This window comes from Lagopus leucura, unplaced genomic scaffold (genome assembly GCF_019238085.1).
Source record: "Lagopus leucura isolate 7727_CA_CO unplaced genomic scaffold, USGS_WTPT01 Super-Scaffold_100157, whole genome shotgun sequence".
In the NCBI taxonomy this organism is placed as follows: Eukaryota; Metazoa; Chordata; class Aves; order Galliformes; family Phasianidae; genus Lagopus; species Lagopus leucura.
In genome coordinates this window covers 14519582-14532929 of record NW_024962334.1, presented here as the reverse complement: position 1 = coordinate 14532929, position 13348 = coordinate 14519582, and the positions used below count along the sequence as shown (strand labels likewise).

Below are 13348 nucleotides of genomic sequence, written 5' to 3'. Positions count from 1 at the left end.
ACCACCATTCAGTTATAAGCTTTTTCTTTTTTAGAATTCAAGCTTACACAGTTATCTATGCCCACTATATTCATAATTACATTTTAATATCTGCATACAAAAGCTATGTAAAAATTATTTTCTTCCCCCAAATATACAAATTTTCTCTTTAGATAGTTTAAAACATTTGTGATCACAGATTTTTAATATATTTTAGGCTGAAAAAATATTACCAATCTAGCATAACTCTTAACACTGCTTGCAAAAAAATACATCATCCAAGGTAACTTTTTTTTTACTGTACTGCGTAACGTTTGCCTTACCCTCAGGGCACGAAACTGGTATAAAAAAATAAACCAAATAAGCAAAATCCACAAACCTCATAGACAAAGTAAGAAGTCCTCCCACCTAACTTCATAGAAACAAACAAACAACCCAAACCACCCTTCTCTTAAAAAAAAAAAAAAAAAAAAAAAAAAAAAAAAAAAAAGAATAACTAATCTGATGTATTTGTGAGCAAACTAAAACTGAAGAGTGCTAAGGAAGTAGGAAAAGAGAAAAAGAAATTACAGCATGTCAGCTAGTTCATGCCCTGATACTATCTTCACCAACATTAAATGTGTAATTAAATAAAGTGTCTTTTAATGTTTTACATTGTGCTCAGTAATTTACATGAATTTAATCTACACCCGGGTGTTGATGTAGATTTACATTTGATTGTCTTGTGCATAAACAAGGTTAGCTTTTGAAGAAGGTAAACTGTGCAATGGACAGTCACAAACAACTTATTACCTGCACAATATTGCTTTTTGAAGGCGACATCAGTCAATGTGGATACACACGAATAACGCATACTCTTTGCATTTGCTAACATCTATACGACACACTAAAACTTTGTGGTAAGGCCAAACCTTTTTTTTTTTTTTTTTTTTTTTGTTTTTAATTTTAAAGCAAAAATATACCATAGTAAAAAAATGTGCTCACATCGCTTTGAGTCTTTAAGTGGAAAATAAATCTCTATCACACTAGAATAAAATTTCTCTCTATAAAATTTAAATACGGATCACTTCATCGCTATATCAAAAGGAAACGTCTGGCAATCATTTCCAGATGATCACAATAACAAGACACATCAAGAGGTCCTACTGCCTCTTCCTTTGAGAAAAGATAAACGTTCAACTCTTTCAACTGCTCTCACAGTGAGAGGAGTACGTTCCTTGGTTGTGGATTTTGATTCAGTCAATGAAAAAGGTTTAGCCTTAGGAATGCTGGCTACATCTCAAAACCATAGGACTGATTTTTATAATTTATGATTCATGCAGCAAAAAGTCAATATGACGCATACAGGTTAGAGTTCCATAGCATAAAAATGCATCGCTAGCAATGACATGCTCTGCTTGTGATCAACAGCCCTGTCTTGGCAGATTTCGGATACAGCTGATCATTCTGGACAGTTTTTTTTTCACTTTCTGATGCCTGCCTCTGCAGAAGCAAGCATTTTGCTCAAGGATGGTTTTGGCTCTCGGAGGTCTAACTCTAACGCCTACATTTTGGCAGAATGTAAACAAAGATCATTATTATGCATGTTGTATGTCATTATGAATACCATAACTTAACTGAGATGACACATGAAATGAGTATCTAAATGCATGTTACTTGGGGCAAAACGATGACTATCAGGTTGATAGGAAGCATTTCTTATGCAAGACCCACGCATAGATCACAAAGCAAAAACAAAGGGTATGTGGCACATGAGAAACAAGACCCTGAACTGCAGTGAAAAGTGCCGTCTGTTGTTTCCCTCAGAAGGACAGGTGCTACAGACCCTGCAGACTGATGTCTGCCACTCAGATGGTAAATCCAGCAGCATCCTACAGTGACCCGAGTCATCGCAGGACTAAGTTCAGCATTCACCAGTAAGAGACTGCAAAAGCATCCTCACAGATTCTAGTTTTGCTCTTGTGATCATGTAAATCAGGAGGCAGACTGAGAAAGTCAACGAAGACACACAGACTAAGACTGGTAGGAGATCAGAGGTCATTAGATACCAGACGAAGAGCTTGGTCTTAGTCTTCTGTTAAGGAATTCTACTAATCCCCCTTGGTTAATCAAAACCAGATTCCAACGTAATCTAAAAAGCTAGAAAAGTACAATGACGGTATCCTTAGTGCTTAAAGGACTGCTGAACTTTTCCAAGTTGGATGCCTAATGGCCCATCTGCAATCATCAAACAGAGGATGCTCAGTTTTCTGAATCCTGATTAGCTGCAACCCCAAACTGCTTCAGTATCAGGAAGTCAGGCCATGAGCTTGGATGCCTAAATGCAGCTTGACATGCTTGAATTCAGACATTCAGCTGTGCAGGCTGTGTTTTAAAACTTCTTGACCTGCTATAATAACCTTGTCAGACAAATTCCTGTCTGAGCAATGATTTTTACACCAGCCTGTGCAAAGCGTTTGTTCTCAGCACTACCTCAAGCTGCAGTTCTGTCCAAGGTGTTACAAGTTTCTTCATCTCTCGCTGCTTCCCCATGCCAATCCAGTAACTCTCACATTTTTTCTAACTTCTGACCTTTATTTTTTTATTAACTCAGTCCCAACACTCCCAAGTGTTCAAAAGCCAGTAGTCTGGGCCCCAGTAGTTAAAAGGCAGTAAGAAGTCTGAGTATTCACTGAGTATTGACTTTCAACCTCAACATTTAGGCTGCTGTTTTTCTTTATAACCCAGAGGATGAGAAATGTTGATCTTAATGACAGATTGAACCTCCCAGGCAGCAGTGTGACTCTAAGAAACTGAGGTTCTGAGAAATACATAAAATACTATGGAGCCTACAGTGAGGTCACTGTGAATTCTACCAGGTGAAAGTGACTTTCCTTCTCCTTGGTCTCATCTGCAGCACAGTTACAAGTTTTTACACTAACTCAAGCTCACATTTAGCAAGTAGATGAGATACTCAGGCTGGTTTCAGAAGGAACTCCATGATTCTGGGAGTACAAACCTCCAAAAGATAACTTCTTGAAAGCCATTTGGGTATAGATGCTGGTTTCTTTTTTTTTGCTTTCCCCATATACTATCAGTGCCCTACCAAGCCACCCTCAAATCACATATTTAATACTCTTCACTTACTGCAGATGCTGCTCATCTGAGACTGTGCAGAACTGAAGACACGTAAGCTTTTCTTGTTGTGTGATCTCTTGTTCCAAAGGCTAGAACTTTTCCTGATTGTTGTCTCCAAGATGTAATGCTCTACACAGAATCTGTGCTCTTAGCACACCTTTTGAGATTGAGCAAATGGAGCCAGCCCACAACAGAGGTTCTTCAATTTCAGCAAGCATTTAAAGACTTATTTCTGAAGGCCTGCCTCCTTGGTTCCTGCAAAAAGCCCTGAACATCCCATTGTGTTTTATATTCTCATGGAATTATGGGCATAACTCCTAAGGAATAACATCAACACTCACCATAGGTGCATATGATATCAAAGAACAGGCACAACAAGATTCCATAACCCTGACGATAGAGCCAAAAGCACTCCAAACACTTCATCAATGTTAAAGGGAAATGGAGGTGAAAAGAACGTAATCCCTGGCACAAGATACTGTGCTCCACCTATGTATTTTCCTGAGTATCGTGATCTTATGAGGAGACAAATATATAACATATGGGTTTGGACATGGGGCATGAGCTTTGAATATCAACACATCAGTTCTAACAGTGCCCACTGAGTTGCCAGGCAAATGTATCAATGAATAGCAGAGACAGAAACTGGTACAAATGAATGCACAACACAAAAGAATGTGGGATATGAGGAAGTGCAAAACAGGTCTCTTGAGTTTCCAGGAAGAACAGAAGAATGCTTTTGATGTATCATACAAATTCAGAGAACGGTTTAATATCAAGTTTATAAAATCCAGGGACAACAGCCCTGAACGGTGATGGATAACAGAAAGGAATCACTCTCTACCAACAAAGCCCTCATTACCAGCTTCAAACAGTCCAGCATCACTGAGTACCGACTCGCAGATTTTGGCAGCTGGACTTCCTATCTTTCAGTTCAGTTTCTGCTAGTGCAGTTAGTGGAAATAAATTATGTGAAGGAATCAAGTGAGAAACTAGCCAAAAAAAAACACATACACACACTGAGGAGGGGAGAACCTAGCTGATCAACGCACATACACACACACAGGAGAGGGTAAGAGAAGGAATGAGAGAGAGATGATAAAAACACAGAAATACGTTTAAGACATCCGCTGAAGATTCATAATTATATATATATAAAATATTATATATACGTGCATATAAACTTTATATATATATAAAACAAAAGATTACTGCCAAGCAATACTATTTGTACTACCGGGACAAAGCTGGACAGTCTTGAGTGTCATCAATAACACAGCTGGTTTCTGTTCCCTCTGATGGTCATCCCATACGTTTCATTCATTCACATCCCTGAATAACTCATAGGAAATTCTGCTATTCCGACAAACAGCCCACTCCTTCAGAGTGCTGAATTTACCACAAACCTCAGAAAAAGCAGACTTCCCTACTCAGGAAAAAGCGTACCAGAGAATCAAGTCTCCCTCCTTCCCCCAACAGAACTTCCAGCGAAGTTACCTGGAGTAGTAAGAACCAAACAACCTTACCTTCCGTACACATGGAAAAAAATGATTCCGTCCCTTCCCTCACTTTGCATACACTAAATACTTGATTTATGGGGCACTGTTAAACCACATCCATCGGAACAATCCTAAGATAATGATGGTATCATGACAATGATGAAGGTCCTAGATCGTAAGGGTGATCGTTACAATAGAAACAACCATAAACACTAGAGATTTCATCTCATGAAATGGTCACTAGTACCCTGCAAAGTGAGGTAACAGCAGACAGGATTGCCAGGATCAAATTATAAATAGCTGTTTAACTTGGAGGCCAATTTATTTTCTGCCACTTCAATTTATCTCCCATATTTTCCAAGCAATGATGCATGTGAGCTGGTGACCACGCAAGTGCTGGTGAATGAAACTGGTCTGTTTCTATTTTCACTGTTAAGCTGTCAAAGCATTCACATCAAAGGACTGAAGAACAAATTGCAATAGTCACAAGTACCAGCAGAAAGGGATGTTTTCATCCATGTGTATACAACTGCCCCCAGCAACCCCAAAGAAAAACTCAAACAAAAGCCCAATCCCATCTCAAGAATCAGAAGAGAACAAAAGAAGAACAAACAGGTGTGAGAAGAGCTGGGCAATGGAATGAAATGACAGCCAGTAGTGCGACAGGGGTGCAGAGGACCGCTCCAGTCTCTCTAATCCTCAAACACCTCCAGGAACAATGGAGGGAAGAGTTCTGTGGGGCACTCCACCTTCATGTGCAGGAAGCGGCTGGCATGGCAGGCTCCAATCATTCGCAGATCTGTCACTTTCATCAGCAGTTTTGGCCAAAAATGTGCAACATGGTGTTTTCTGTAATTAATGTAGTGTTCAAATGCCAGGAGGAAACCCTCTTGACACTTTTCTATCCTCTCGACACAAACAAGGCCTGGGCGATCTGCAGATACAAAGAAACAGAATTATCTTTAAAATTCATTTACTTGACGGAATATCTGATCATAAATTAGGAAAAGTAGAATTATTCTGTTGTAAGAAAAGGAGCCAAGGAATCTGGCTCTGGCACAAACAATTTCTTTGACCCTGAGCATATTGTTTATTTGTGCCTCAGTATTATCCCTGATAAAACAAGGAAATAATCCCTTCCTTCTTCATTCTTTGTTTCTTTTGCCCATTTACAACATAGCTGTTTGGGAACTGTTTCCTTGCAGTGACTGGAGCAGCACATTCTCAATCTCAGTTGAGGCTTCTATCTATATCTTACTGTAAAAAACTAACAATTAGAAGACGTCCTTGTCAGTTATCTTGCAGTTCTTTCTTATCTGTTTCACTACAGCCTGACCAAGGCTTTGATCAGATTTTGATCCTAAAATAAGCAAAAGGAATGAATTTGTTACGGAGCACCATGGAACAACAAATGCCACAAGTTAGGCAGACTATCTGAAATAGGTCCCATGTGAGTGCTGGAAAAGCTCCTTTCATAGGTCACTCTTCAGGAGACGTTTCAGGACAGCCGATCACCTGAAACGCCTTCTGAGGCTCCCAGTTATGTATCACTGTGTGGGGAACCAAAAAAATCAGAATGTTTTGACTGAGAAAGCCAAGCGCTGTGTTGTGATGAATGTGGAAACCTTCCTGCCACAGACACAGTTAATCCTTGTTAATCACTGTCTATGTACTGTTAGCCAGTGCTCAATCTTTAAAATGGTCTTAAAACAAAACCCTTCTGAATCTGCCACTGCCCAAGAACGGAATTTCCTCTTCGGGCTGGCACAACCAGTAGTGCAAAGGACCAAGGGGCGAATGTGGTCACCCCTTCCTTTCTCTTATGGGCAGGATGTGACAAGCTGAAGCATATTTGAAAATATATATCATCTGAGAAGCAAAGAAACTGTTTGGAAATGATACGAAATAGTCTGTGCTGCTCCTGTGTGACATCGCTGAGAGACCAGTTAAAACAGTCCCAGCGTAAGGCAGCTCTCAAATGCCACGTAGCAAGCAGCGGTTGTGTCAGTAGGAAAACAACGAAGGTTGAACTAAAGCATGTGAGACTGCTGGAAATGTGTATGAACTGTACTTCTCACCCAGTGCATGACAGTATTTAGAGGAAACAGGAACTTAGTTGTAATGAAAACTGTATCTAAATTACTAGTTTTTCAGTCAAGGCAAACTGGCTCTAAACCAGATCTTTCTGATTTGTCTGATGATCAGCCCTCCTCCCTGCTGAGTCACTAAACTGAGCAAGATGTGTTACCAATGCCACTTCTACGTTTGCCTCTCTGATTTTTTCTCCTAGCACTCACCAAACTGATTTTCTGATGCATCAGGGTTTTGAAAGAGAATTTCATTTGCATTACTCTGTTTAGCAATACAAGATCTAACATGCCCTATTTCTTCTAATGAGAGATTTCTGACAAAGAATGAAGTGTTTCAAAATGGCTGGAATGCCAATATATTTCTGTTCTCACCTGATGACATGAGCAGAACAGCCTGGAGAAGGGCAACCTCGGTGTCATCCAGGTTAAATGAAGAAAGAGACATGCCCAGGTCAAAAATGGCATCAGACACTACGCCAAGACCCCCATTTTTCAGCTGGCCCCTTGTCACCGCCATCTCCCCATTCAGTGTTAAAGTCTCACTCTCGGGGTCATAGCGAACTGCTGCTCGGAGGGACATTATCTCCATACAGCAGCCTTTCAGAAGGATGATCTGGTCTTCACATGGCAGCTGCAGAAATTATAAATGGTAAAGAAAAAGATGTGTTTTTCAAACTGAGATGATTTACAACTACAGTAAATCCACGGTCATGAATTCACGGCGAACCCAGGACACTACCTAGCCAAGTACAGACATCCCGGAAACACGCTGCTTACCAACTAGCTTACCAGCTAGTTCTTGTGCACAGCACAAAAGCCCAAGATTCATACTCCTGCTTTCAAAAAGTCCTAACAGGCTGACACCCCCACATGGAAATCTAGTGATGACACAGCTGTAGGAAGTGGTCCTGGGCAAGATATTCACAGCAAAGTGCAGGTGCTTAGGAGAAGTGGCTCAGCTTTCTGAAGCTCTCGATTCCACAGGATCTCTTTGTTCGTGGCAACATTATAGAATTAAGTCCAGTAAACCTAAAGGACATAGCTTCCTGTCTGCAAACATTTCACAAGGTGTGGAGGATGAGGCAGACCCGTCAGTTGCCAGGTTAGTGGTAACAGATTGTCAGCTTTGTCTTGCATAAGGGTGAATCAAACTGAGATGGCTGAAATGATCACTGTCCTCAGCTGTTTACCCTTCTCTCTTCCACTCTTGAGCTCTCTCAGCATACAGCTTGGCATAACCTGCAATTGGGGCTGGTAAAGGTATCAGCCATCCCAGTTAGATGCACTGTCAGCCATGCTTGATTTTCACCTGACCAAGCTGAAGAAAGACATTTGAGAGAGTCCATCAGAGTAGACTGTTTTTTAAATAAACAGAATAAACAGAATGAAATATGTGTGTGTATATATATATATATATTTATATATATAATTATATTATATACTATTATATATTATTAAATTATTATTAAATTATAATATATATAATATAATATATATATTTATATATATATTATATATATATTTATCTAAAAGACACATGTTAATCAGTGGAATTCTCTGTCCATTTTAAACAACAGACAACTTATTAGGGTACGTGTAGCCTATTACAACTGATCTCCCTAGACTCTCTATTATTACTGTTGGACAGACAAAAAATCTATGGTATAGGTCCAGCTGTTATGCTGGTGCATAACTGTGATCCTCAGGGCATATAGCAAGACTCATCTCCTTCATATTTGAAAAAAAGTGGTAAGCTGTCCAAATTGGAAGATGTAGGTTCTGTTTTCTGTAAAACATATCTTCATGTTTACATAGGTAATCCAATGATAACAAAAGGAAAAAAAAAATCACCAATGCTATTTTGAAACTGTCATTAAATGAACAGTAAAAACATCACATACATGGAAAAGTAATTCTAATTTCTATGGATTATTATTACACCTACCTGAATTGCAATTAGAAATGGAAAAAAAAACCAAACACAACACCACAACAATACAAAAAACACTACAGGTTTATGTGGCAACTGTGCATTCACAAAGCAATTACACTTACTTGGTGTAAAACCATGTAGAGTGGACACCATAAAATTACCTGACATGAATGGAAGGTCTTCTTGAAGAGAATGGAACTCTTCATGAAGAGAAGAGTTGTAAGTACAAAGCCAGCCACAGACAGCAAAAGCAGTTAAATCATGCCGCTATTTTTTCAGCAATGACAACTTCAACTTCAGGTGTAAAGTGTTTAATACACAAGAAATATGAGTCATTCTGTTCAGGGCAATCACTCTGTTTGAAACTCATACTCAGCTCAGCAGTACTGTATGGAAGGCTGCACAGAGTGGCAGTCTTGCCACCAGTGACAAAGCCACTGTGACTCTGAGACTGAAGTAGGAAAGGAATACAGTAAGAAAAAAGATGTCTAAGGGCAGCCATGAGAAATAAAGAAAAGGAAATGACAGAGAAAAAGTGAACAGAAGAGAAAGAATCATAGAATCATTAAGAAATGAAAAAAGGGAGAAAAAAGGAAAGGTTCTGGAAGAACTAGTTGATGTGATTGCCAAGCCACGCTCTTTCATATCTGTAAAGGCATGGCTCTCAGGCAAAGTCCCCTGTGACTGGGAAAAAGGAGACATCATTCCAATTTACAAGAAAGGAAGACCTGGGGAACTACAGGTCAGTAAGCCTCATGTCTGTTCTTTGGAAGATCATGGAACAAATGGAAGGGATATTAAAACACACGCAAGAAGAGGTGATCCGAGGCAGCCAGCACAACTTCAGATCATGCCTGACCAATCCAGTGGCCTTCTACAGCACAGCAACAGCATCACTGGACAAGGGAAAAGCAAATCATGTCAACTGGCAGGACTTTTGCAAGGCCTTTGACATGGTCCCCCACCACATCCTTATCTCTAAATTGGAGAGAGACGGATTTGATGCTGGACTATTTGGTGGATAAAGAATTGGTAGGAGGGCTGCAGTAAGAGAGTTGTGATCAACAGATCTGTGTTGACCATGTTGCTGAGGCTGATGACAAGTGTTGTTCCTCAGGGATCCATCTTGAGACATGTGCTATTCAACATCTTAATCAATGCTGAAGATAGTGAGGCTGAGTGTACACTCAGCAAATGTGCTGATGACAAAAAGCAGAGTGGTGCAGTTCACACAATGAAAAGGAAGCAATGCCACCCAAAGGGACCTGGACAGGCTCAAAAAGAGGGCCCACGTGAACCTAATAAGGCTTAACAAGGCCAAGTAAAAGGTGCTGCACATGGGTCAAGTCAATCCCAGATATATGTATAGACTGGGAGAAGAACTCATTAAGAACAGCCCTGCAGAGAAGGATTTGGGGGTCCTGGTGGATGAAAGCTGGACATAAGCTAAACCTGCAGTCTGGAAAGCTGTTTCCCAGGCTGCATTAAAAGAGGGGTGACCAGAAGAGACAGGGAGATGATTGTATTCTACCCTCATAAAGCCCCATCTGGAATACTGCCTGGGACATACGAAAGATATGGAGCTGTTGGAGAGGTTCCAGAGGAGGGCCAGGAAGACAACTAGAGGGCTGGAGCACCTCTTATAAACTTGCATCAAACTCATTAAGTGCTGCTTAGTCAATCTCTTTCATAGAAACATACAGCACTCTCAGACTGAGCCTCCGTGGAAATTAAGAATTGAGATAATGTTTGAATGCTGTATAGGTCCCATGGGAGAAAGGAGTTTTTTTGTTTTTTTTTTTCCTTATAAACACAGCCCATGCAGTATTCCTTCTAAGAAAAAGATACGGATTAGAAAACAAAGTTAACAAGACAGTGCCCCCTCAAGAAAGGAGCAAACATTTGTCATTTTCTTTATGCTTCAGCAGGAACTGCATGACACCTTGGGACAGCTGTCCTATCCCTTTCCATTCACTATGTGTTGTCCTTCTCTGCTGTCAAACCGTGCTGCACACAGGTGTCAGGTTTACACAGTGATTCAGCTGTAAACAAAGCCCATCCTAGTTGAACTGTGCAGCCTACAGAGGTGATGCCAAACAACTCCTTGACTTCTTCAGCCATGCTTCCTGTTCAGCTCTGACACAAGTGGGCCCATGGTAGCCAGGAGGGGTAGAAGATGTCAGACAGGCACTGCAGTCTGCGTGTGACTGGCAAAGCCTTCTAAATTGAAAAGACTACCTTATTACATCAGAGCAACTTCCCACCAACAAACACCAAATCAGAGGGGACAGCTTCCCTCCGACACTGGATGCTGCAGGGGCTTCCTGATCTATGGATACATTCCTTGTGTTTAAAGTCTTCATGCTTGGTCGCTATTTCATACTCTGATGGAGCCAATGTTAAGTAGCCAGCGAAAGCTATTTAAACTATGGCAACTACTGATATTTAACACTTCTTACTCTGCAGATGCTAAGGGATGTAAAGACCATTAGCTGACATAAATAACACTCCTTGATTGACCTTAAAGAAAAGAACCACAGAAGAGGAAAATACTACTTAGACTTCTTTCCTGTCTGATTGTGTGTAAGAGGAAAAAGCAGTTCTCATCCTAGGGGACACAATGAACTCCCCAAACATGGTCACACTCCAGCAGAGGCAGGTGCTTCTCTGCAGTGTGGGAGGGAAGGCAAGTATACTTCCACAGCTGGGTTGAGGATATTTCTGTATTAAAACTCCAATGGTTGTGGATCCTAAGGGACTCACAAGACTTAAAATTATTTAAATTATCAAATCTGAGTTACTATTTCAGTTATATTCACGCTGCAGTTATGATAATGTTTTTTACTCTAGGAAAAAAAAATCATCAGCCATTGCATCTGCTCCTCCAATAAAAATGCTACTTTGCTGTAAATGAAATCAGCCTAGGGCCTCTCTACTCCTAATGTGCAGCCAAGCCTGTTTCAGTCTATTTACAGTACATTTTACATGTGAGTACCTACCTGGGATGACACTCTATTACTTAACTCTTTTATGCACTCCCTCCCTATTAAGGAAGAAAATGCCTAGGGAAAAAAAATGAAGCAAGTGTCACGCCTGGATAGGGATGCATTCCTGAATTTGGAGAATTTATTACTGCACACATCCAACTCCACAACAGTACACCTGTCAAGGAGCTGGAAAGTACAGAAGGAAGCCTGTGCTAAAATATCTGATTAAACATATAAAATATAACTCTAGATGGTCTGTTTTTGTTCACTGCTTTGCTCAAGGCTACTTGTGAAGGCACATTCAGGTCTCCAGTGAATTGTGATGAATTCTAGATGAACAAAATCAGGAGTTCAGTAGTCATGGGAAAAAGAAAAGTCATAAAAATTCAAATCCAGTTTTGATTCTCTTGTTTTTTTCTGATTTTAAACATAGTGATTTTTTTTTTAAAGCATAATCCTTCCTGTTACAGTTCTGTGCCAGTATTTTGCATACAGCATAACCATAGCTTTGTAAACGAGGGATGCAAGCAGTTTGTCTTACCTCACAAAACATAGGCAACTTTTTGGCAAAATCCACCACTCTTGTAATCGCTGGTGTGATTATTTTTGTAAACTGGCTGAAGGCTTCTAAATCCACTTTCCCCCCTTCTGGGGCATTAACTATTGGTGCTTGCCCAATGTCTTCTGGCTAAGGATATAAACAAAAATATTTAAAGGAACAATCTATCTTACAGTGAGCGTTTGATATTCTAAAAAACTCTGTTTGGCAAACATTACAGTTATAAATGATACTATCCTTTTTTTAAGTGATGTCCCATTATGGCACAAAATGTGGATTCCGTGAAAGAGAAGACTGCACACAGAAATGGGGGCCTGGCACCACCGTGCTGTGTGGACAGCTGCATCAGAGGCACAAGTAGTTTCTTCCTTGTGCTTCCATCCAAATACTTTGTGGGTGTAGCTTGTGTGCTTTTTGATTAAAAATATAGGCATGATCTTGTTTCTCACAATGATGAGAACTCCCAAGCTGGTCTAAAAGCAAAGGGAGCTGAGATGACTTGCTACCCTTAGAATATTCTCAGAGCTTTGCAGCTTTGCAGGCAATTTAACCTACTCCAAGTTCTGAAATCTTCTCCAGAGCAGATTGCCTGGTATCACTGAGCTCCAGACAATTGCCAAGGCCTGTTTCCAAAACTAGGCTAAAACAACAGATGACTAAGAACTGGCAACACAAAGCTTGTCTGGATAAAATGACTAGAATTTGAGCTTGTCAGGGTAAAATTCTTGTTGAAAATCACCTTCTGTGTGACTTCAAATCAAGGCTTCTCCAAGTGAGAAAAAAAAAAGCCAACAATTTTCAAGCTAACTATGGGAACACAGAATGCAGTAGGTATGATCAATATCCACAGCAAGTACTTTTTATTCCATTTGCATTTTGACTTGCTCACCTGATTCTATGACAGTTTGTCAATGTTACTGTGTGTTTTTAAAACACATATCAAAGTTGTTCCTCTGTTTGCTAAGTGCAGCTTTGCAGCTATAAAATACCTGCCAAAGAGTATGCAGAAATTCCATTTTGTTCGTGTTAGATAGTTAAAAACTGGCTAAGACTTAGAGAAGAATGCCTTTAAAACTGATGGATTTCATGGCATTTATGTAAGGGCACTTAAACAGGAGAGGTGCTGAAGCTGCTGTTGATAATGAAAACTTGTGCTCAACATTTTTTTAAAGCAACACATCATA

The 13348-nt window shown here is 40.1% G+C and overlaps 1 protein-coding gene across 8 annotated transcripts in view; it reads right to left on the bottom strand.

Annotated features, from left to right (window-relative positions):
- Positions 1 to 599: 599 nt before the first annotated feature.
- Positions 600 to 13348, bottom strand: part of THRB (thyroid hormone receptor beta) — a 167704-nt gene continuing 154955 nt past the window's right edge. For all 8 annotated transcript variants that reach the window (XM_042888474.1, XM_042888480.1, XM_042888477.1 and 5 more), the window contains 3 exons: positions 12147 to 12293; positions 7058 to 7316; positions 600 to 5529 (listed from right to left, as the gene is read on the bottom strand). In XM_042888474.1, the coding sequence (XP_042744408.1) occupies positions 5288 to 5529; positions 7058 to 7316; positions 12147 to 12293 (648 nt within the window). In that variant the 3' untranslated portion in view covers positions 600 to 5287. The remainder of the gene's footprint in view (positions 5530 to 7057; positions 7317 to 12146; positions 12294 to 13348) is intronic.